Source organism: Rhinichthys klamathensis, unplaced genomic scaffold, assembly GCF_029890125.1.
Source record: "Rhinichthys klamathensis goyatoka isolate OS25496 unplaced genomic scaffold, OSU_Roscu_1.1 h1tg000035l_1, whole genome shotgun sequence".
Lineage (NCBI taxonomy): Eukaryota > Metazoa > Chordata > Actinopteri > Cypriniformes > Leuciscidae > Rhinichthys > Rhinichthys klamathensis.
The window spans coordinates 4,034,805-4,059,378 of record NW_026606583.1 but is presented as its reverse complement, the minus strand read 5'-3'; the positions used below and the strand labels follow the sequence as shown (position 1 = coordinate 4,059,378).

General features: G+C 39.4%; 1 protein-coding gene across 3 annotated transcripts in view; it reads right to left on the bottom strand.

Moving 5' to 3' along the window:
- The window catches only part of pcdh15b (protocadherin-related 15b), a 248,948-nt gene that overhangs the window by 30,963 nt on the left and 193,411 nt on the right, over positions 1-24,574 (bottom strand). For all 3 annotated transcript variants that reach the window (XM_056245931.1, XM_056245929.1, XM_056245930.1), the window contains exons 25-27: positions 5,571-5,680; positions 4,399-4,539; positions 676-803 (exon numbers count right to left, since the gene is read on the bottom strand). In XM_056245931.1, the coding sequence (XP_056101906.1) occupies positions 676-803; positions 4,399-4,539; positions 5,571-5,680 (379 nt within the window). The remainder of the gene's footprint in view (positions 1-675; positions 804-4,398; positions 4,540-5,570; positions 5,681-24,574) is intronic.

The following is a 24,574-nucleotide window of genomic DNA, read 5'->3' as shown; positions in this document are numbered from 1 at the left end:
CATATCACCGGACAAAACCTTTGATTAACATTGAAAATATCTTTTATCGCTTTTATCGCACGTTGTTTAATCTGTTTTGGACTCTGTGTTACAGTCATTTAAGAATCCAATTCAGATAAATTCACTAATGAATCATTCAGGTGAATTTGCGAACCGGTTCGACTAATTCATTGAAAATAAACTGACTCCAAATTATGATTTGCTCACATATCAAATATCAGCTTGCGCAAGCAAGTTTTTCTCCACACTAGAGCAATATCAAGCCACTAAAACTTTTGAAAAATATATATTATTCACCAGAGAAATGTCCATGACTTTTAAGAATTGATTAATATCCATGACTTTTCCAGGCCAGGAAAACTATTTTAAAACTCACTGATATTTCCAGGTCTTCCATGACCATGAAAATGGGTGATTCCTCATGTTGAAGAACTGAAATTATTTTTCATTGCTGTGTAGCTTTGTTCTCTGAAATGCGTCCATTGGTGCTGGACTGACATCTGCATATTATACATGCTTAGCAGCCAGCCAATCAAATTACAATTTGAGACAGCTTTTGCCATTCTAATGAAATGTGCATCAGTTAGTGAACGATTTTTGGCTTATCCATGGTAGTGCTGCCTGCATGAGGCTTCATGGATTCGGTTACAATCCTGCAGGGGAGAGACACTTTACCTGGACCTGTAAAACAGAGGTGAAGGTCTTGGCATCCTCTGCAACCCCACCGAGGTAAAAGGGCTTAGTGAACTCCGGAGGATGGTCGTTCTCATCTTGCACGTCGATGAAGACCTTTGCTGTGTTGCCTGTGAGAAAAAAATATATCACAAAATACAAATTATCATTAAAATAAAGTGAAGAAATATTAGACCTACAAACATCTGAGAATATGTTATAGCAAGGCGCTTTCCATGAGGTTCATTCTGGTGTTACGCAGCATGTTTGAGCTTCAGCACGAACCAATGAGGTTCATTCTCGTGTTACGCAGGACGTTTGAGCTTCAGCACGAACCAATGAGGTTCATTCTGGTGTTACGCAGCACGTTTGAGCTTCAGCAAGAACCAATGAGGTTCATTCTCGTGTTACGCAGCACGTTTGAGCTTCGGCAAGAATCAATGAGGTTCATTCTGGTGTTACGCAGCACGTTTGAGCTTCAGCACGAACCAATGAGGTTCATTCTTGTGTACACAGCACGTTTGAGCTTCGGCAAGAACCAATGAGGTTCATTCTGGTGTTACGCAGCACGTTTGAGCTTCAGCACGAACCAATGAGGTTCATTCTTGTGTACACAGCACGTTTGAGCTTCAGCAAGAACCAATGAGGTTCATTCTGGTGTTACGCAGGACGTTTGAGCTTCAGCAAGAACCAATGAGGTTCATTCTGGTGTTACGCAGCACGTTTGAGCTTCAGCACGAACCAATGAGGTTCATTCTCGTGTTACGCAGCACGTTTGAGCTTCAGCAAGAACCAATGAGGTTCATTCTCGTGTTACGCAGCACGTTTGAGCTTCAGCAAGAACCAATGAGGTTCATTCTGGTGTTACGCAGCACGTTTGAGCTTCAGCACGAACCAATGAGGTTCATTCTCGTGTTACGCAGCACGTTTGAGCTTCGGCAAGAACCAATGAGGTTCATTCTGGTGTTACGCAGGACGTTTGAGCTTCAGCAAGAACCAATGAGGTTCATTCTGGTGTTACGCAGCACGTTTGAGCTTCAGCACGAACCAATGAGGTTCATTCTCGTGTTACGCAGCACGTTTGAGCTTCAGCAAGAACCAATGAGGTTCATTCTCGTGTTACGCAGCACGTTTGAGCTTCAGCAAGAACCAATGAGGTTCATTCTGGTGTTACGCAGCACGTTTGAGCTTCAGCACGAACCAATGAGGTTCATTCTCGTGTTACGCAGCACGTTTGAGCTTCAGCAAGAACCAATGAGGTTCATTCTCGTGTTACGCAGCACGTTTGAGCTTCAGCAAGAACCAATGAGGTTCATTCTGGTGTTACGCAGCACGTTTCAGCTTCGGCAAGAACCAATGAGGTTCATTCTGGTGTTACACAGCACGTTTGAGCTTCAGCACGAACCAATGAGGTTCATTCTGGTGTTACGCAGCACGTTTGAGCTTCGGCAAGAACCAATGAGGTTCATTCTGGTGTTACGCAGCATGTTTGAGCTTCAGCACGAACCAATGAGGTTCATTCTCGTGTTACGCAGCACGTTTGATCTTCGGCAAGAATCAATGAGGTTCATTCTGGTGTTACGCAGCATGTTTGAGCTTCAGCACGAACCAATGAGGTTCATTCTGGTGTTACGCAGCACGTTTGAGCTTCGGCAAGAACCAATGAGGTTCATTCTGGTGTTACGCAGCATGTTTGAGCTTCAGCACGAACCAATGAGGTTCATTCTGGTGTTACGCAGGACGTTTGAGCTTCAGCAAGAACCAATGAGGTTCATTCTGGTGTTACGCAGCACGTTTGAGCTTCAGCACGAACCAATGAGGTTCATTCTCGTGTTACGCAGCACGTTTGAGCTTCAGCAAGAACCAATGAGGTTCATTCTCGTGTTACGCAGCACGTTTGAGCTTCAGCAAGAACCAATGAGGTTCATTCTGGTGTTACGCAGCATGTTTGAGCTTCAGCACGAACCAATGATGTTCATTCTGGTGTTACGCAGCATGTTTGAGCTTCAGCACGAACCAATGAGGTTCATTCTCGTGTTACGCAGCACGTTTGAGCTTCCAATTTGGACTAAACCGCTCAATTCATATGGATTAGTTTTACAATCTCTTAATAACTTTTTAAAGAATCAAATTAGTGGTGTAGGCTGTCAATTAGGTCAAAAATGATTGCACTGATTTTAACTTGTCATTTGTCATTTTTCCCATGACCACATTTTCATTCATGGAAAATGCCTAAAAGCAATTCAAATCAAATTCAGTAAATCATCAAAACCCAGCTCACCACCCTCAGTTCTACACATCTAAGCTGCTAAAGTACATCTCTATATACAGCATTTCTTCGTCAAGTCCTTCAAGACCATCATCTGTCACTTCTCAAAGTAAAAGGCAGAGTCATATTTTGTGGGGGTATGAGAGCAACAACACGATTTATCATCTGACACACTTCAGCGCTCATGCCAAAGGGGTTTCCAGAGCCTTCTGCTCATTTCTGCACAGTCACTCCGTGTGGAGCACTGAAGCATCGCTACACAGAGCAGAGTGACATGGCACTAGAGTATCGCTGACCACTGTAAAGCAATGAAAACCAACGACAATGAATAAAATGAGCCAATGAGCCACCTGAAAACACAAAGCAAGTGTTTCAAAATAACGCTTATAAGAAAAAAAAACTAAAAATTGACAGCTAAATGCTTTCATTAGCCACAATCATGTACCTGTAACATATTTGAATTCTCTCTTTTTCAGCAGACATTGATCTATGAAATAATATGCATATTTATCCATCTAGATTTTCATGAGACCCATGAGGTCTTATTTAAATCAAGGACCTGGCAGCTCTTTCAAGCACACTGACAAGACATAATTAATTAAAACTTGCTTTTAACAATCAATTAATACCACTAAGCTGACAGACTGACTGGACTCAACTAATCATTTTATTATATCATCAGGTTTGCATACTTGTAATATTAAACTGGTTAATCAGATTCTGGTTAATCAGAAAAAGATTTCTCAAATAATGATTTTCCATAATCACCTGCACATGGAAGGGATGGACAAGTAGCCCCCATCCCCCCACGTTCACTTCACGCTATATGACAGGAAGTAATTCTATTTGAATTATATTGAGACATTCTGCACTGGCACTCTGGAAAGGAAGTGTTTAATTCACTCTAAAATGAAATGAAAAAGCAAAAACATCCTGAAAAAGCTTTTAAGCCACATAAAATGTCCCAGGGTCAAAAGCAGATCTTGGACATTTTTTTTATCTTGGATAATTTAACTGATGTGTTCAAAGACTAAAATTCTGTTTAACACATTTAAGCATTTCAATCCATTCGGAAGAATTTGAGTTTAGTCATAATTTTAGGCCCTGTGTAAAGGCCCGTTCACACTAAGAACCATATTTATAACAATAACTACATTAGCATATGTTTATTATAATATAATACACAGATGTAGATTATGTATTTTATACATTTAGCATCTGCATGTGATCTGCCACTTTAAATGCTTTCGCTCTTTAAAGCAAATGGATTCTCATTGGCTGTTAGTATTTTTATCATTCATTAGTTGGAAAAAAAAAACGTTCTGAAAGTGATTCTAACACTATTGTTTCTGTGTCGTCATTGTTATAGTTGTGGTGTAAACGTCCCTATTCTCACAGAATTTGAACGATTATTAAAACTTTGTGTGTGTGTGAACAGGCACTAAAAGTAGCCTCACTTTTGGCTGGGGCTCGTAGGTTGGACGACACCAGCCTCATGGAGTCTGCTTCCACGCGGATGATGTAACTGCTGTTTCTCTCATAGTCCAGCGGCTTGGCAGTGCTGATAACTCCAGTGATGTTGTTCATGACAAATTCACCTGTCGCAACGGGAGAGAAAACTCTCATTTGCTATTTTACAACAGATCCGCACTCAGTCAAAATTATGCATTTTTAATCTCAGATATTTATTATGTAGTGTGAGACTTCTTTTACAGAAAAAATAACTATATTGTTATCCATACTTTTACCGTGATATGACATAGGCCTAACTCATACCAGGATATAAGAATTCGCTCACAGTAATTCTAAGTCCAGGTCTTACAACTCATCCCTTCACCACTTCAGTGAACCGTATAAGTAATGCACTTAGCTTTATTGGGATTTCAGGTCCAGAGTGCACTACCCACCTCTTGAGTCTCATTAACATTCCCATAGGATTAGCTCTGATCTTGGTGATGTCATCGCATTAAATGTCTTGTATCCAGGCGGTTTGAAGGGTGGGATGATTACCTTATTCTTCCTCGCTTTTTCTAGTTTACGCTAATGAAAACAGCCTTTTGATTATCTATCTACGCTCCTTGATTCCATCTAATGAGAATGTACCGAAACGATTTCCCCTTCACTCTAAACCAGCGCCAGATGTATTCAAATGTGATTTCAGCTGAATACATTCAGAATGTGAGGAGAGAGGATTTAATCACGCACACCTCCCTCTTCCTGCTCTCACTCGCTCTCTAATGACACATGGCAACAGGAAGTACACTCCTTCAAAAAAAAAAAACTTCTTTCATGGAGCTTTTGATAACTTGCAGTTGACAGCCACCAAAGAAATGACGTCTAGGAGTGTGTGGGCTGTCATTATCCCAATGCTTGATGTCTTACAAACTATAATTTATTACAATACAATAATATCCAGCTCATAAAAGACCAGTGTGACATTTCCCGCAATCTTGTCTATTTTTTTCACTGAAGTTTCTGGTGAAGGAATAAACCATGTTCTGGTTGAAGTATATACTTAAAGGGCTAGCGTGTATGAGAACTGCCAGTGAGCATTTAATTGCATGCCCTTTCTGCATCGTTTTAGCACTCGATTCACTAAACAAATTATGCAAATCCGGTAAGTGCTCACCGCCTTCATTTCCTTCGATGATGGAGTAGACGATGGTCTGGTTTATGGCAGCCGCCAAGATGACTCCTGTGACCGTTCCCACGGGAGCGTTCTCGCTGACAGGAGAGAACCTGCACACACACAGTGCACTGTATTAATAATGTATCACAAATCGTGCATAATATAATGGTTCTGATGGGTCGTTCCGCTGCATTAGAATGAGTTTTAAAACTTGCTAATAAAATATAGCAAAAAGTGCCAAATTATTTGAGAGGCTGCTCACTGCAGAGCCACAGGTTGGATGTAATGGGTGGAGCTAGATGGTCTTAACCCTACCCATAACCCTATCCCTAAACATAACTCCACCCATTAGGTCCATAGAGGTGGAGCTGGACAAGGACAAGCTCCACCCATAAAGTCCAGAAAGGGGGAAATGGACGTTGGCTCTGCAGGGAGCAACATTGGAGTTTTTTTTGGGGGCAAAATATGCCAAAAAACCCTGAAAAAGTCCAACGTGAATTTAATCGAGAGCTCTGAGTGCTGTACATTCACACAATTACTGCGCATATAATCACACAATTATTGTTCATAATGTATACTGGTGTGCAGATAAAAAAAAAAATATATATATATATATATATATATAGGCTATATATTAAAGAACACATTTTATTCAGGAAGGATGCTGTTCAACAATTGCTGTCCTTTTGAACTTTCCATTCTCAAAGTCCCCCTGTAGACAATCATTTTATCCCTTAAAACTCATCTTTGATCACCAAAATGACACATTAAAGTGTTTTTTCCTTGGGATTCCCCACAGCGGGATGTTAAAAGATTCCATGAAGAAATGTATCACGGTTTCCACACAAATATTAAGCAAAATAAGCTTTCAACATTGATAATAATAAGAAATGTTTCTTGAACAGCAGATCAGCATATTAGAATGCTTTCTGAAGGATCATGCAAAGACTGGAGTAGTGATGCTGAAAATTAACTATATTTAAACGGTATAAACTCATTTCTGTAGCATTTCCTTGGAGTTGAACCCATGACCTTGGCATTGCTAGCACTTTACTCTATACTGTTTGAGCTACAAGCAATGTTTGAAGGCACAGAATAAAAGCCTGAGGTACATAGAGGTTGGGAAATGGTCAGTTAAAACCGTGGCTTGAGTTTCAAGAACTGCTGGAACTGCAAAACCGCATATTACAGAATCTACTGATAATCTAAATGGTGCACTTTTGCCCCTTGATATAAATGCACTGTAGGCTATTCAGCACTATCAAACAGAATTAAATTTAAACATATAGGTCTAACAGAAAATCAATTGCCAGTCAGCACGATTGTTTCACATTTTGAATCAAGCGCGGACAGCATACAGTTTTATTTTTCATAAAACAAATTCAATTAATTTGAGCTATAATGGATTCAGGTCTATAATTTCCAAGACAAAATATTCACAGGAATTTAATCAATCAAGAAGTTAACCAGATCACAGTGTTAATTGGGCATCCTACACAGTTGCTAAACTAAGCAGAATAAAGAGTGTTAATGGAATGTGAGTGTGAGACTGAACAGATCTTCACCTCAAATGAACCCAACAGCAGAACTGATTCATAATGCAACATATGTTTGATATCAGCTGTTGCCTCTCCAGAACAAACATACATTGGACTACGAGACATATTTCAGAGCCAGTGAGTGAGAAAAGCACAATTTGGGCTATAAACAAATAATTTCAATAAAAATAAAATATTTTATATATAAAATTTAATTTAATAAAATAATAATTGTTAAATATTTAGGAGTCAATGTGGCTATCAGAGACAGTGGCTAGGTTTACATGCACAACTTGTGTTTTTAATCGGACTGAACTCAGTCCGATTGATGAATCTGAACGTAGTGTTTACATGAACGCTAAACATGTGATCGGGTTGATGTGCGCGTTTATATGTCACAAGCTTCAAATTGGAATAGATTTTTTGGCATGTGCACACACTGCACGAATATGCAGAGTTTCCCGCTGTTTGCATATAATAATAATTCTTATAATAGTAATACTTGCATATAATAAGCTCGTTCCGCATGTCATTCGGCATCATACGAGAGAGAGTGAGCAAGAGGGAGATTTAAATAAAGACTGTAGAAAGAGAGATGGCTGAGAGACATTACAAAAGAGAAAACGTAATCGCAACCATGACATTTTAGCTTGATTCTGAACTTTGAGCTCTTTTATCGTGACTCGGATTCGTACCCGAGCTCATCGCTTCACAAGTACAATTCTTTACCAACTGAGCTACTGAGCAAGCTTAAAAAGTGCTCTGAAGATATGTAAAACTGAAGATATGGAGCTGCATAAGTGATGCAAACTCTAAAATATATTCATTTACAAATCAATAAGTGTAGGTAAAAAGTGTTTTGAGGTCATAACATAATTGTGCAAGGAGCTGTGTGAAAACCTGTCTTTATTAACCCATAATCTGCCCCTGTAATCATAATTGTGTGTGAAAACGATTAAAAATGCTTGCTGGTTTACTGCCTCTAGTGTTTATTTATTTTAAAAACTGCAGTGCTATGTACGTTTTGGTACGTATTTTGCGTTTTGCAAAAATGTTGCCACATGAACGTTTTTCCAATGAGCCTGTGTTTGGGTGTCATTGTTTGTCTGGAGCTGCTGTGCTACTCTTCCTTGTATACTCTTGTGTACTGTATGCTCATTTTTTTATTACTGCAATTTGTTTGCCATTTTCGCTAGAAGAAAAGAACAATTTTATTCATCAAGGATGCATTAAATTGATCAAAAGTGACATTATCAAAACAATTCTGTTCTTTTGAACTTTCTATTAATCAAGGAATCCTAAATAAAATGTATCAGTTTCCACAAAAATGTTAAGCAGCACAACTGTTTTCAACTGTTTTCAACTTTCAACAATAATAATAAGAAATGTCAAAAACATTTTTTTTAAGGATCATGTGACACCGAAGATTGGAGTAATGATGCGGAAAATGAAGTTTTGCCATCACAGGAAAAAATTACATCTAGAAACATATTAAAACAGAAAACAGTTATTTTATATTCTAATTAAAATTTTTAATATTACTGTGTCAAATAAATGCAGCCTTGTAGAACTTCATGTTAATGATAATTTTTAAATAGCATATTAAAGCTACTAAAGTTAACCAGCCAAGGGCAGCGAGGGTTTACATTTTTTCATGTCAATACGGTTGTTAATATCCCTTAATTAACAATTTTGTATGTGTGTGCAATCTAAAAGGCCTCTGGTGAATGTAATTAGTAAATTCCGTGTGCTTCCTTTTGTTTTAGCCCAATATTAGTTATTAAAGCAGCATAAATTAGATTTTGGACTAGGCGCATGTTGGTGAATAATTGATGAATGATAATTAACAGTTTGTCAAATGTACCTGCATATTGTTGGCACATACACTCCTATGAATAAATAAAGGTTTCAAAACAGTTTTTTTTATTATATATATTTTTTTTTACAAAACAGTGATGCTATAGATGCTAGAAGAACCAACTTTGGTTCCCCAAATAACTTTTCAGTGATTAGTTATTAAAATAACCATTTTATTCTTAAAGTTAAGAACATTTTAATTATATGAAGAACCCTTTTTCACAATAAAAGAACCCTTTGTACAATACATGGATGTTAAAGGTTCTTCATGAAACCATCAATGAGAGTGTATGCATTCTTAACCCAATTATAAGCCGACAATGCACATGATCGTGTAAACGCGTTAACCTGTTTTCCTTTAACGGAGTAAGGTCATAATGTATAAACCGATCGTCACTATATTTTTGCAAGATTTCGCCCATCATGTAAACGCATTAACCTGCTTTCTGTCGGCTTACTGAAGTGTGCATGTGTGATATGTGACAGGAATGCGTCCTTAATGTGGATTTACGTGCATCCAGACAGAGCCAGTGAAACTATTTATTTGGTCCCCTGATGATTTTGTAAGTTTGCCCACTTACAAAAGAAATGAAGAGTCTATCATTTTTGTGGTAGGTTTATTTTAACGGATAGAGGCAAAATATCAACCAAAAAATCACAGAAAAAACACATTATATAGCCTAAAGGTTATAAATTGATTGGCATTTGATAGAATGAAAAAAGTATTTGATCCACTACCAACCAGCAAGAATCCAGCCTCCCACAGATTGGTTATGTGCCCATGTGAAACACAGATTATTCCTGTCACTTTAATAAAGTACTCCTAATGTCAGCTTGTAATGTGTATAAACGACACCTGTCCACATAATCTGTATGTTCCATTATAACCTCTCCACCACCATGAGCAAGACCAACGAGCTGTCAAAGGACACCAGGGACCAGATTGTAGACAAGGCTGGAATGGGCTACAAGACCATCAGCAAGACGCTTTATGAGAAGGAGACAACTGTTGGTGCCATTATTCGGAAATGGAAGAAATACAAAATAACCATCAATCGCCCTCGGTCTGTAGCTCCATGCAAGATCACGCCTCACGGGGTAAGGATGATCATGAGAAAGGTGAGGGGATCAGGCTAGAACTACACGGGAGGAGCTTGTTAATGATCTAAAGGCAGTTGGGACCACAGTCACCAAGCAAACAATTTGTAACACACTATGCCGCAATGGATTGAAATCCTGAGGTGCCCGTAAGGTCCCTCTGCTCAAGAAGGCACATGTAGAACCCCGTCTGAAGTTTGCCAATGAACATCTAATGATTCAGTGAAGGCTTGGGAGAAAGTGCTGTTGTCAGATGAGACCAAAATTGAGCTCTTTGGCATCAACTCAACTCAACAAGTCGTGTTTGGAGGGAGAGAAATGCTGACTATGACCCCAAGAACAGCATCCCCACAGTCAAGCATGGAGGTGGAAACATTATGCTCTGGGGCTGTTTCTTTATATAAGGGGTACAGGGCGACTTCACAGTATTGAGGGGCCGATGGTGGGGCCCATGTACCGTAAAATCTTGGACGAGAACCTCCTTCTCTCAGCCAGAACACTTAAGATGGGTCGTGGATGGGTCTTCCAGTATGACAATGACCCAAAACATACCACTCAGGCAACAAAGGAGTGGGTCAAGAAGAAGCACATTAAGGTCTTGGAGTGGTCTAGCCAGTGTCCAGACCTTATTCCTATAGAAAATCCGTGGAGGGAGCTGAAACTTCGAGTTGCAAAGCGACAGCCAAGAAACCTTAAGGATTTAGAGAGGATCTGTAAAGAGGAGTGGACCAAAATCCCTCCTGAGATGTGTCCAAACCTGGTGACCAACTTCAAGAAACGTCTTACCTCTGTGCTTGCAAACAAGGGTTTCTCCACCAAGTACTAAATAATGTTTTGCTTGGGGATCAAATACTTATTTCACTCACTGTAATGCAAATCAATTTATAACCTCTGTGTTTTTACTGGATTTTTTGGTTGATATTCTGTCTCTATCCATTAAAATAAACCATAAAAATGATTGACCCTTCATTTTTTTTCTAAGTGGACAAACTTACAAAATCACCAGGGAATCAAATAATTATTTTCCCCACTAACTGAACTGCCATGATTTAGCCGTTCCCAGCTCCCATTGTCTGAAAACTTCAAATATTGTTGACACATACAGACTCACAAGGACAAACATTCTGTAAATTTGACTTTCTGTACTAAGACGCTTCACTGTTAACTGTTCACTGCTGACATATTCCTTATAGGACAAACTGAAGATGTCTCTCAAAGCTCACTGTCCTCAAACAGCAAGTCTGCAGTCTTTCAAAACCCATAGCATGCAAACAGTGAGGTGAAAGCTCTGAGTCAGAACAGCAAGTGTTTTCTCCTATCAAATCCAACAACATGGACAAAAAAAAGAAGAAGAAAAAACACTCCTCAAGGACACTTTGAATACAAAAGCTAATAATCTTGTCAGAATCGGCTGTGATTTTCACTTTCGTTCACTGCGTTTCTCGCGCTCGTCTTGGTGACAAGACAACCTTCATCCTTGGTTTGGAGTGCTTAGAGTTTGTTATACACAGGCTTACAGGGTGATTTGTCTCCCTTGGGCTGCTCCGTGGAAGATACACAAGTTTTGGTTATTCAGAGAGATGACAGAGTACCTTCCATATAATCCCTCCATATGCACATGGACATGTTCACCCTGTATGGCGGCGGCTTCTTGTCTGGTGCACGGTGTGCTGTGCTTGCAGATAATAGAGAAAAAAAATCCTTGTACGCTCTGTGTTCTGACAGTGCTCTAATGGTCGCTTCACACAAGCGCACGCTCAAGTGTTCGACACTAATGAGGTCCACTGAGCCGGCAAACTCGCATCCTGCAACCTCCATTCCAATGTCATTATTTTATGGGACCAATTTTTGAACCTATGGCGTTCAATCGAGACTTAGCTGTGTTTAATCCAAAAGATGAGGATGGGCCACAGGGCAGCTTCTAACTACTTTTCCATTTGTTTGAAGTTAGGTTTTCGGTGTGTTAGATTAAGACGTGATATCAAAATAGCAATACAGAACCTTTGACCTCTTCTCATCGAACATGATTGTGTTAATCAACAATAGATCACAGGCTTTTTCATGTAGATTTGCCGTGTTTTACTTTGATGACGTGAGACGCTGGGAACGGTCGAAGTCTAATCCCTGTATCATGTTCTTTGATCTTGGTCTTTTATAAAATGAGTAAAAACCACAGGCCTCCGCCGGCAATACATAACAGCTATCAGGACTTATTTAATCCTGCTATTTAATAAAACATAAGACGCTTGTTATCGACATCAATCTGCAGGAATACAAATTCATTTAAAGGGTAAAATGGTTCTTTATGAATCAAAGCCAACTGTCTTTAAATCTCTGTAGCAAATTCCCAAACATAGGAGCTCTGGCAACACAAATGGATCTGATTTTAATTGCATGACATTTTGGAATAACATATATGAATATAAATATAAATGTCCTTGTTTACATATATGGCTTGACTACAGTTTTTTTTTTTTGGCCTACGATAAGAGAACTACTGTATTGGCCTCTGATTATATCAGTTTAGAAGGTTAACCAGAAAATCCTTAAAGCAACATGGCTTATACATAAACAACACATCTGTACCTTATGAATACTCTGTATCAGAAAGAATGTCTTTTCATATTTCATATCAACATGAAAGGCTCCATGAAATAGATGTGTTGCTCTTAGCCCGTGTATGTTAGCTTTGATGCTTGTGCTAGTTTTCACACTTTTTGATGCCACAGACCGCCAAACATAAAAAAATATATATACATAAAAAGGCAGCTATATACATTATTCAGAGCAACGCCATGACAGGTAAAGCGAGGCTGTAAGGGAAAGACTTACTGTGTTTTCAATGGCATCCGCAGTAAAAAGCTGTATAAGACCAATTTTCCGCAGCTTATATTGTCGGGAGTTTTTTGTTTACTGAATTTTTGCCATGTTTCATCAGCAGAACAATCCAAAAACACATTACAACCCACTGAAGAGATGTGTGTCTATCTCTCACAGCCTCGCTTTCATTCCAGTTAAAAATGATAGATAGATAGATAGATAGATAGATAGATAGATAGATAGATAGATAGATAGATAGATAGATAGATAGATAGATAGAGATAGCACTTAACACTGGACAAAAACAAGTCAGCATCATGACACTGCAAAACCATCAGCCCCTCTTCAAATGAAAGCGCCTTTCTGCCAGTTTCAAAGGTTCTGCCTGTGGATTAGCCACTGACCTTTTCAAACTATTTGAGATCAGTGCGTTTGGCAACCGCGTGCCATACTGTGTCTGTCGTTTCTAAACAAGAGGCAAAGGGCAAATTTCCTCCTGCTGAACTTAGGGTAGGGAGGCTTACACGTCTTCCATCATTCAAAAACAACTTTCACTCCAGCAGAATACATGAATAGTGAAAGAGCCGCATTACATGCACAGCCAGTGTGCAAAAAATGGGTTTGTTTGCTCTTGGATGGGTTTAAAAAGGGCAAATCTATGTTACCCAGCATTTAGAACTTCACTAAGGAGATCTACACACCCTTAGTAAGTCTAAATATGGATTAGGGAGGTAATTTGGTACGAAGTCAAGTTAAAAAAAAAGTTACAATAGCAGCACCGCATTGGTAAGACTGACAACAAATATATTTAAAACAACTACACTTTTAAGTATGTGCTCCTCCTTGCTTTAAACATAAATCTAAAAAATAAAAAAAGTAAGAGTAAGACAAAAATACTGATTAACCCCATAAAGCCTTAACATATGAAATAATAGTCCGAAATTGTCTTTTTTTAATGGAACAGTTTATTAAACCTTTAGACACAATATCTATAAAGAACATCTAAAACAAAAATACTTTTTTTTTAAATTAGGTACCATAACATTTTTTTCAATAAAACCAAAACAATCTCAAGGTATCTATTTTTATATTTTATATTCTCATTCATTTTATTTTAGGGGGTGTTGCTGTCCCCTTGCCTCATTTTAGATAACACCCCTGTTATATTAATATTTCATTTAAAAAGTGTGTTCAGTAGAATATTAGTTTTAGCATTGGTTTTAAATTGGTTTGGGGAATTGTGAAATTTCACTGGTATCGACTACTGAAATTTTAGAACCGTTACATAGGCTTGAGGGTCAATGGCAACGACTGACAGATGAAGACATGAGAGAATAATAATAATGAAGGATGGTGCTTCTACATGATGTGTAAATGACATAAAAGCTGGAGAAGGAAGAGAGAGATGAATAGCTCCACTTGAAAGCTCGAGTAGCTATACACTCTCAGCTGATCTCGTTGAAAATGTCGGCCTCATTTACATACATAGCACACTTTCAGAAGTTTACTAATCACATGCACGAGTGTCCTAAAACAAGATAAGGGTGTACGAGAGATAAATTATTGAAAAAGCTATGAATATTTGATGAGCAGCCCTAGTGAAAGACACAGACAAAAGAAATTGCGGTAAAGCATCTTGGTTTGATTGACCCGTAAAAAAAAAAAAAAAAAAAAGTAACAAAAGCTCATTGAGATGATTAATGTGAAGCGGACCTCGCGGCTGCCTTCTATTCTCTCTCAAACGGGTGACAGACAAACACAACATGCACTCTAAACTAGACTGCAACAGGACACGGAAAAAAAAGGAGATGAGATTAGCCAGAACAGAACATCTTGAAGGGTTATATACTAAAGACATGAAACAGCTTTGTTTATATGACTTAAAGACCCTTAATATATGACTTTATATGACTTAAAGATAGATGAAAATAATGTTTTTCTAGGTGTTAACATGTTCTTGTGGCATTTTTCTGATGTTAGAGGACATATCTTGAGAAAAATAAGCTCAAAGTTGTATTTCTGAGTATTTCTACATTCAAATGGCTGTGAATCAGTAGCAGACGCTAAAATGCTGGCTAAAATAGACTGGAGTTGTGACGTAGTAACTCCACTGGGCGTCTCCACACGCGACGTCTTGGAGTGAAATAATGATCGGTGATCGGTGATAACTTTGATTAACTTCGGATAATAATAATTAACGTGTATATAATACTGTTGCCCCACCGGTATTGGGGGTGTAAGCTAGCGGGAGAGACAGAGCTCTCAGCAACGGGCAGGGGGAGGGGCGTCTCCGTGCCAACGGCTCCGCCCACAACGCAGAGGCGAATTGCTAATGAGCAACTGCCGCTCTGCTGAAGCGAAGTCCCAGAAAACGGCACAGGTTTTGTGATTTTGGCTAAAAATGGCATAATCATAATTTAAAGACCACTGGGAATGTTTAAAAATAGCTCAAAATATGATCGGATTGGGACTTTAAAGTGCTGCAAGGTCACAAAGTTTTTAGAGTCAATACAAATGCACCTTTTAGCTGTTTTATGGCCCTAATGGAAGCATAACTTTTAATGAAGGAGAAAGATTCAGTTAAGTATCAGTGTGTGGAAGCTGACTTTGAAAGGGAAATCGTTTTTTTGTTGACAATAGGTGTTGATAATTTATTAATCTGTACCAAACATTAATTTGGGGAGATGGGTGGCACATTATAAACAAGGAGGTTTAATACCTGCTGAAGAAATAACCCATTAGCATTCGCATTCATCTCAATGGCGTTTGCTCGGCTGAGGAGCCAGTTTAGAATTGTGTCATCTTTACTCATAGGAACCACTGAATTTGTGGGCCAATCATCCAAGCTGTAAATGCCATGTGACTTATCACAGCCATCGGAAAATTACATCGTGACGACAGCGATTGATTTAAGGTATCATAAGAACACAAATAAAGAACTGTGGCGTCAAAATCAGACAGTCCTCATACTTTTAAATCCCCCCCAAAAATAAGTAAATAAACAACCAAACAAACAAATAAATGTGTTAAAATATTGAGTACTTGATGAAGAAACATTTCTGATTATGTTGCCTGACAATCTTTTTTAAAGGTACACTTTGTAACTTTTGCTTCTCTAGTGTTTCATGGCCATCTAATGGCCTGGCAGCAGAATACAGCGTTTTTAGTCGTTTTCATGGATCCGTGTGAATGGGGATAGTTTTAACAAAGGTGTCGTCTGTACGCGGAAAACTCAAAGTAAAAAAAAATATCTTATTTAAGCATATCATTGTCGTGCAAACGTGCCCTTATATAGAAGGCAAATGAGCGTAATAATGACAAACACCTGTGATCATTAAATTCATCTCTATGACAACACTTGCTAATGTTAAGTGTATTTTTATTTTTATTCTTGTTTATATCTCTTCTCACATTTGAGCATGGAAGTCTGAAAACCTGATGGCTAAAGTTCTACAGATATAATTTCATCAACTGCTCTCACAAGTTATTAAAATATAGACTTGTTATAAACAAATATCTAATGTAAGTTGTACTACTGTAACTTAATGACTTCTGACTACTCAGATAAGGATTATTTTTAAAGGCAGGGTAGGTAAGTTTGAGAAACTAGCAGAAAACCGCTGGATTTTGAAAGTATCCAACAGAGAAACTCCCACCCAATCCCTTCTGGGCTCCTTCCAAAGCCACGCCCCCAAAACACATGAACGCGTGATGCCGACCGCTCAGCTGGAGGACATGTTAACCAGCGCCGAGGAGCGCAGTTTGCCTGCGCTGACTGTACATGCTGGTACAGGTGGTACTGGGAATTTTGACTGCTCTTTCTCTGCCATAATTGTCAGACTTCCTAGCTTCCGGCCGGTACGTCAACCGGGTGCGCGCATGTGGGCAGCTCCTAGCAGCAGGGGTGGTAGCCATGGTAGCGAGGGAGAGTGACAGTCGCCCAGCCAATCATTGCATTCGTTCCGAATGGAAAGAGTAGCTGTGTTTAATGCAGCCCTGAGAGGACTACAGACACTCCATTTGTATACTCTCCTTTTAAGAGTACTTACATTTTAGATATGTGTTGGTAAGACAGTTTAAACAAATTTGGGAAAAAGTGTTTTAGAAACAAACTGCCTACCCTGCCTTTAAAGGTGCTCTATGTAACTTTTCTGCTAAAATGAATCCTTTTTTTATTGCCTGTGTGTGAAGGGGTTGTAATCACACATTAAAATGATCCACTTGTCGAGTTTTGCTATTACCTCTGAAGGCCAGTATTCCTATTTCTATGTGAAGTCTCCGGGTCGGATTTACCGCGAAATCCAACGGATGTGACGTGCATGCGCGCTCCCGAGCCTCTCTCCTTATATACAGTCTATTGTAGACGGTCAGGGAGTTACGTCCGGTTAAAGGCGCACGTTTTTCGGCTTATATCTCAGTCAATCTTTGATCAATATTCCCAACACTCTAATCGTTCGTAGTGCATGACGGGGTCTTTCGAACAAGCCCACCCCCGAGGTCCAACTCGCCCGGCTCCCCGAGTTATAGCCGTTCGAAATCGGGGGTCCCAGCGAACGGCGATCCGGTAGGGGACATCCCCGAGGCCCGCCACTCGAGCGTTCGGGCAAGGGTTCCCCTGGGACCTCCTCCCCCGAATTTGAGCTCTCTGGGTCTTTGCGTTCCTGAGATACGAGCGATTTTCTTCTGAGATCGTGACGTCACCGGCGGCCGCAATTTTGCAGCGCGCCGGATGGTTTTCTGCTAATATCTCCGCGAAAACACCAACAAAAAACTATGGAACTTATATGGTTATTTTCAGCTCGACTAGATGGTCCCAACGAGCTCGGTGCTCGCCGAATCCGTCAAGTATTCGCCGAGATATTTGCGTAATAGACGGTATTGTCTATGAGTTCGAGCACGAGCGCTCTTGTAAAATTTGGCCGCTAAAAGTTACGTAGAGCTCCTTTAATAGATTTGAAAAGAAAACAACGCATCATCCAAACAAACCGCAGTATTAGGAAACAAAGATTAACTTTTGAACGAGATCCTTTTTATAAATTTAGCAATCATTTTATCTTGTGGACTATACAGTATGTACACATCTGTTATGTGAAATAACTTATTCAGTGCGATAATAGATGGCATGCAAATAGAAAATATGCTATTTTTTTATAGGCTATAGCATACTGTGTGTCAACAACACCTGAAAGAAAAGCAGCCAGGATTCACCAATGTAAATATTGTATCCACTAAAGCAACTCAAAACTCCCAAACATTGAAATGAATGTTTTGCGGTGATTATAGATAATCCAACACAAGAACAACCATATTATCTAACCAAATGAAATGCAATTTTGCACAGTCCTAAATTACCTGTTTCTAGATGTGTATGCTAACAACATCATGATGATACATCATCACACAACCACATAATCTAAAAACATCTCAGTTACATTCATTATCAAGTCTAATGCCAGTGTGCCAGTGTGGCGGTCTGAAAAACGACAGCAGCGGCGGGGCTTTACATGTTAATAAGGAGCGCTGTGCTAATGGTGTGGTTGTTTGTCTGACCCTGAGCTGGTGGGACGGCACAAAGGGACCACCAGTGTCTGCATACTAATCCTGCAGGTGCAGCGGAGACGGGGACTCCCGCGCAGGCCAAGCGTTTCCATTACCTCCGCATGACTGGAGGCGGAGACCACAGGGTATCAGAAAAGAGCTCCACATGTGGCTAACTGGAGTCCCATCACAGCAATTCATGGCAGATTACATTCGGCAATGCAACGTTTCAGCGACACACTGTACAACGACCTGACAGCGTAACAGCACTTCAGATCAAGGGATGCAATCGTCAGCCGGCACTCCAAACTAAACTACTCTCAAAACTTGTCGTGATGACGTGCTCTCCACCTGCGAGCCAAACACTTTTGGGTAAATCTTACAAAAGAAAGATACTTGAAGAAGAGAATCAAAGCCATGTGTTTCTGTAGAGTGGAACTCCACTGCTGTCCGCATGACTTTACCCACAGAAACTAATCATACTTCGGTTCAGCGGCGGCTCAAGTGCTGCTCGTTCACTGTCAAATGAAGCTGAGTAAAGAGGATCCCAATCTGCACTCCAGCATCCGAGGTGATGGAGGGAGAACCGCAGACATATGATCGACCGTCTCATCACATATCCATACTCTTGCCACATAGAAAGAGACACACTAGTGTACACTAGGAACTCGAACCTTTGCAGAGACCAAATAAATTCTCCATTTATAAATAAATTTACACTGGAATCACTTTTCAGGGAACAATTTATCACGCACTTGAACGCTGATTCTACTGCACAGCAGGCAGACGTGTGTGTCAAAGTTTGTAGAGCACCAGATTCAAGTTTTATAAATGCACAAAACCCCAGAAAGCTGAACAGTAAAATGTTCAATTATGAAAGTTCAATTCTGTCATCATTTAATCACTCTGATGTTCTTTCGTTTATCTTCGAAACACTAATGACAATGTTTTTATTGCAATCTTTCTGTCCCTCCATTGAAAGTCTATTCACCCAAAACTCTGATGATTAAAAACGTTCATAAAGAGTAATATAAATCCATATGAATCAAGCGTTTTAGTCTTCTGAAGAGACACGATCACATTATATGATGGATAGATTTAATTTAGGCTCTTATTCACATATTTTTCTTTTTTTGGGCGAACTACCCCTTCACCAGTTTTCAGCCACATGACTGGTGCGGAGACCTAGAGGGCAAAACATCCATAGAACTGCAGGAAATGTCTGTCGATTTTCCATCTGTTTCAAGCGATTATTGCTTTGATCACCTCTAAAACAAAGTAAAATGAAGATAAGTATTTCAATCACTAAAGACAGAGGGACAATCAAAACCCCTTGACATGGCTTAATGTACTTAGACGAAATTCAAATTTAGTATAGATCTTATGGATGATGATGGCGAGCAGATGGGCCAAGATTATGAATGCAAATGCGCTAAATTGCATGATAAGCAATTTCTTTACAATGGTTTTCTGTGGGAAAACAGTTAACGTTTAACATGTTGCGTTCATATTCTTGGTACATCTGCTTGTCTGTACATGGTATGTTTTGTATAAATTTGGTCCTCCAATATCACTTACGGTCTTTTCACGCCTGTAATACTTAAACCTGGGTCATTCTAAACCCTGGGTAAACGGAATCCTGGGCTATCTTGCTTCACGTTTCACACTGGTCATAAGTTACCTGGGGTTAACAATTAATCCTAGGTATTCATAAGATGAGGTTTCACATTGTACATTCCTAAACCCTGGGTTAACGTTCTTATTTGCATATTTGTTCTGTCAGTGTCATTGATTGGATGAACGCAGCACGCGACCTGTTTACATAAAAGCTCTAGTATTGCCGACTGTAGCCTACTATCAGTTTCAGGTTCATTTTGATTAGCTCTGGTGTGACATGATTGTAAGATTTAATCAATATAGGTTAATGCATTGCATAATTTAAACATGAATGTGTTGAGCCCATCTTAAAGAGAATGTGAAACGCCTACCGCAAACAATTTTACTTTTATGATCTGATCTATTTTAAAGCAAAACAGGACAATTAATGAGAAAAAAATAATTTACTTTTATCTGAATATAATCCATCAGAAATGATTGGGTCATTATTCAGCATTACATTCCAGAATTGAGATAAATGGTTGGTGGAAAAAGTGAAAAACGATATGCTTAAAACGGAGAAGTTTTTCCTTTGAGTTTTCCGCTTACAGACGACCCCATTGTCAAAACGGTCCCCAATAACACGGATCCGTGAAAAAGACTAAAAACGCTGTATTCTGCTGCCAGGCCATTAGATAGCGATGAAACACTATAGATTGAACACGTAATACACACGTGCGCGACGTCACGTCTGTGTAGTAGACACGGTGGCGTTCTAATCAATTTTACACAAAATATTACACAAAATATACTTTAAAACAAACACCAGAGACCGCTTAGACAAATGTATCACGTGCTGAGAACGCTAACCTAACAAACACAAAATCATTCATGTTTAACTTACCTCCGGGCGATTATGATCAGAGTCAGAGAGCGGCAACCTCTTGAACCACCACGTTCGCACTGGAAAACTTCTGCAGTCCCTAATTGGCCAAAATGCTCTGTTCGACTTTTCCGAGATCATCTACTCTTCCCTGTGACCTACTTTCTGTAAGACCTGAATTTTTGACATTGAATTTTTGACATTGAATTTTAGAAAACTGAATTTGACGTTCCGAATTTCTTCATCTTGAAAACTTGAATCCGTATTTTTTTAAACTGAAATTTTGCAGTATTTGAATTCAGAACACAAAAACTAGCTGTTTGAAAATACATGTCTATAAAATTCAGCCATAAAAACCTTTCAGTTTGTTAAATTTCAGATGTTCAATATTCGTTCCAAAAAAATTCAAATTCAGAACTATTTAAAATTCAGTTTTGTTAGATTACACTTGCAAATAATTCAAATTTACACAATTCAAATTCAAATCATTTTGTCATATTATTAGCTCCATACTATTTCTGCAGATATATTCGTCTATATTCGTCATTCAAAAAGGGAAACCGACGCTACAGGCTGCAGATACACACCGTAAACAAAGCAGTGCGTGCTTACCGTTTTGAATATCAATCCTGCTAAACAATTTCTTTATTCCACTCCGCTCGTGTTAATATTGAAATATTCCCCAAGGAACACTCAGGTAAGATGACGTAACATATGAACAGCCTTCTATCTGTACCGTTTTGACTTCTTTGCTCGCTGTTTTGCTATTATTCTCGTGCACTGACTCGTTCACTAAGCTGAACAGCCAATCAGAGTTCGCTCTTTCACCGACGGCCCGACGCCTATTCAACATGTCGAATCGGCCGAAACAAAGCCGACGAGGACCAATTTCAGCCAACGGTGCGGAACCGTGCGGAACACACTGAGAAGACGCACTAAAACTGCCCGACGGCCGACCGTCGCCTTGGTGTGTTTCAGGCTTTAGATATTTTGGAATTGAATGTTCGTTTTGGCATAAGCTTAGTATGTCAATACAGATATAGTTTGTTCTGAGCTTTTCTCCAACTGCATGACTGAAGAGAAAAACTGAATTGATAAAAACATTCACAAAAAGGAAAGCATAAAAATGAGACAGTGATGGATGGGTGTGACCGTCAAAATGAAAAACAGAAGTGGCAGGATGCTCTGTGGGTGATTTAGCAGTCATAGAGATTCATTAAGCATTTTTATGAGATATGCCGTGCGAAAATGCACAGGCTGCACATTTTAGTTGGCAAACATCACAAAAACTCTACGGCTGCTAACAAGATGCAATGCTTTTTGTTTTTTTCAATTAGCCTTTTATCCCATAATTTCACTCTTATTTAGCCATTATCAAATATGCTTAGTTGGTCATGCAGTGATGTGATTTTTTGTTGAGTGCCATCCTCTGAATTCAATGCAAAAAGAAAATGCTAAAAAAATATATAATTGTATGATGTTTATTTTGCATTTTCTAAATAAATTGTGCTGTTTGCCTGTGAATAATCAAACTGGGATTGTTTCCAGAGTGTTGTTATGCATCTGGTAAAGTGTTTTAAAGCTGTTGTTAGAGTGTTGCTATCTGGTTGCTGGGGTGCTTTGAGTGGTTGCATACTAGCTCAGGTCAAAAGACCCCAATACCCCAGCTGAAATGACCTGCTATAAGGCGCTTTTGTTGGTCGTAGCTGATTTAAAATGATTTTTATAGTATCACAGCCAGGCTAAGCTGTTTTTTTCTTCTAACCTGGACAATGTGCAGATGGTTGGCCAGACACTCTCTCAGCAGGACCCAAACCCCTCTTAAACTGTTGCTTTGTAGCTCAAACGGAAGAGCATGGCGCTAACAATGCCAAGGTTGTGGGTTCAATTCACAGGACAAACAATTGATTAAAACCAACGCATACCTGTGCTTGAAGGCAATGCAAATCACTTTAGATAAATGAAAATGGATAAATGCAACCAATTGGAAAATTATATTTTTGTCGATTCTTAATAATAATAATAATAATAATTCATTACATTTATATAGCGCTTTTCTGGGTACTCAAAGCGCTTTACATATGGAAGGGGGAAATCTCCTCAACCACCACCAATGTGCAGCATCCACCTAGATGATGTGACGGCAGCCATATTGTGCCAGAACGCCCACCCCACACTAGCTTATAGGTGGAGAGGAGACAGTAATGAAGCTAATCAGTGTATGGGGATGATTAGGAGGCCATGATGGACATAGGCCAATGGGCAAATTTGGTCAGGATGCCGGGGTTAAACCCCTACTCTTTTTCCGAAGGACATCATGGGATTTTTAATGACCACAGAGAGTCAGGTCCTCTGTTTAACGTCTCATCCGAAGGACGGTGCCCTTTGACAGTATAGTGTCCCCATCACTACACTAGGGCGTTAGGACCCACACAGACCACAGGGTGAGCGCCCCCTACTGGCCTCACTAACAGCTCTTCCATCAGCAACCTGGTTTTCCCAGGAGGTCTCCCATCCAGGTACTGACCAGGCTCAGCCCTGCTTAGCTTCAGTGGGCAACCAGTCTACCGGGTGATATGGCTGCTGGCATGTTCTTGCATGTTTCTCGACACTTTCAGGGTTAAATGTCCAGTGAGTGGCGCTAAAAGTATGTTGAGTTTTATCCAAAGCAGATTAATGAGAATCTAGCAACATTTTAATTATGTTGGTTGACGACTTGTGCGTATTGTGGTAGTTTGAGTGAGTGGGGGTGTGTGGTGCCAAAAGGTTAAACGTTTGATAAAAACAAATTTGCAACCATGCCATTTCAGCTGCTTTTACAAGTCTTTGATCTCTTTTATCGGGTCTTGTTTCACGGGACTCGTACCTGTGCCCTCTACATTACAAAGCTGTACCAGGTGAGCTACCAAGCAAGTTTAATACATTAGAAAAGCCAAACATATGGAGTTTGTTATGTGATTAAATATATAAAAAAATATTCGTTTATAAATCATACACAATTGCAAAAGTGTTTTGAGGTCATAACATAGTATTGTGCAAGTAACCAGGCGAAACAATTTGTTGCTACGTTTTGGGAATTTTGCAGAAATGTAGGTAGAGGCCCATTTTTCCAATGAGCCTAGGTTGAAAATGCAAATGCATAGATGTTAATGTAAAACCATCAAACTAGACTAGCCTAAGTGTTGCAAAACAGGTTGGTGGCCAGTTAAGACCACTATTATAGTTTTCAGCAGAAATTACTCAGTCTACTGCATTTTCAACTATTGCATTGTTCCCTATTTTAAAGTAAAAAAAGAAGAAGCTCCAAAACTAATTTTAGAGACAATAAACAGAATGCATCTCCTCAACAAGTACCATGATATGATGTATAATTTGTATCGAATTAGCAATAAAAATAGTGGCGCTTGCCTTAGAAAGCTATTTCTCCCACAATTGAATGTAAACTACTTGAAGACTGTACCGTGAGTAGGTAATTATGGAGGCAGGGTTATCTCTAGTCCACATCTAGATGATTCCACAGAGCATAGCCAGCAAAGCCGGGGAGATCAAACAGACTCTATCCAGCCCTGTGCTCACCACACCGGGGCAACAGACACCTGGCTAATGTGTCTACTGGCAGCAATCAAGAGCTGGCGGAGGGCTGCGTCTGAAAAGCTATTGTTATTCTCACTGTG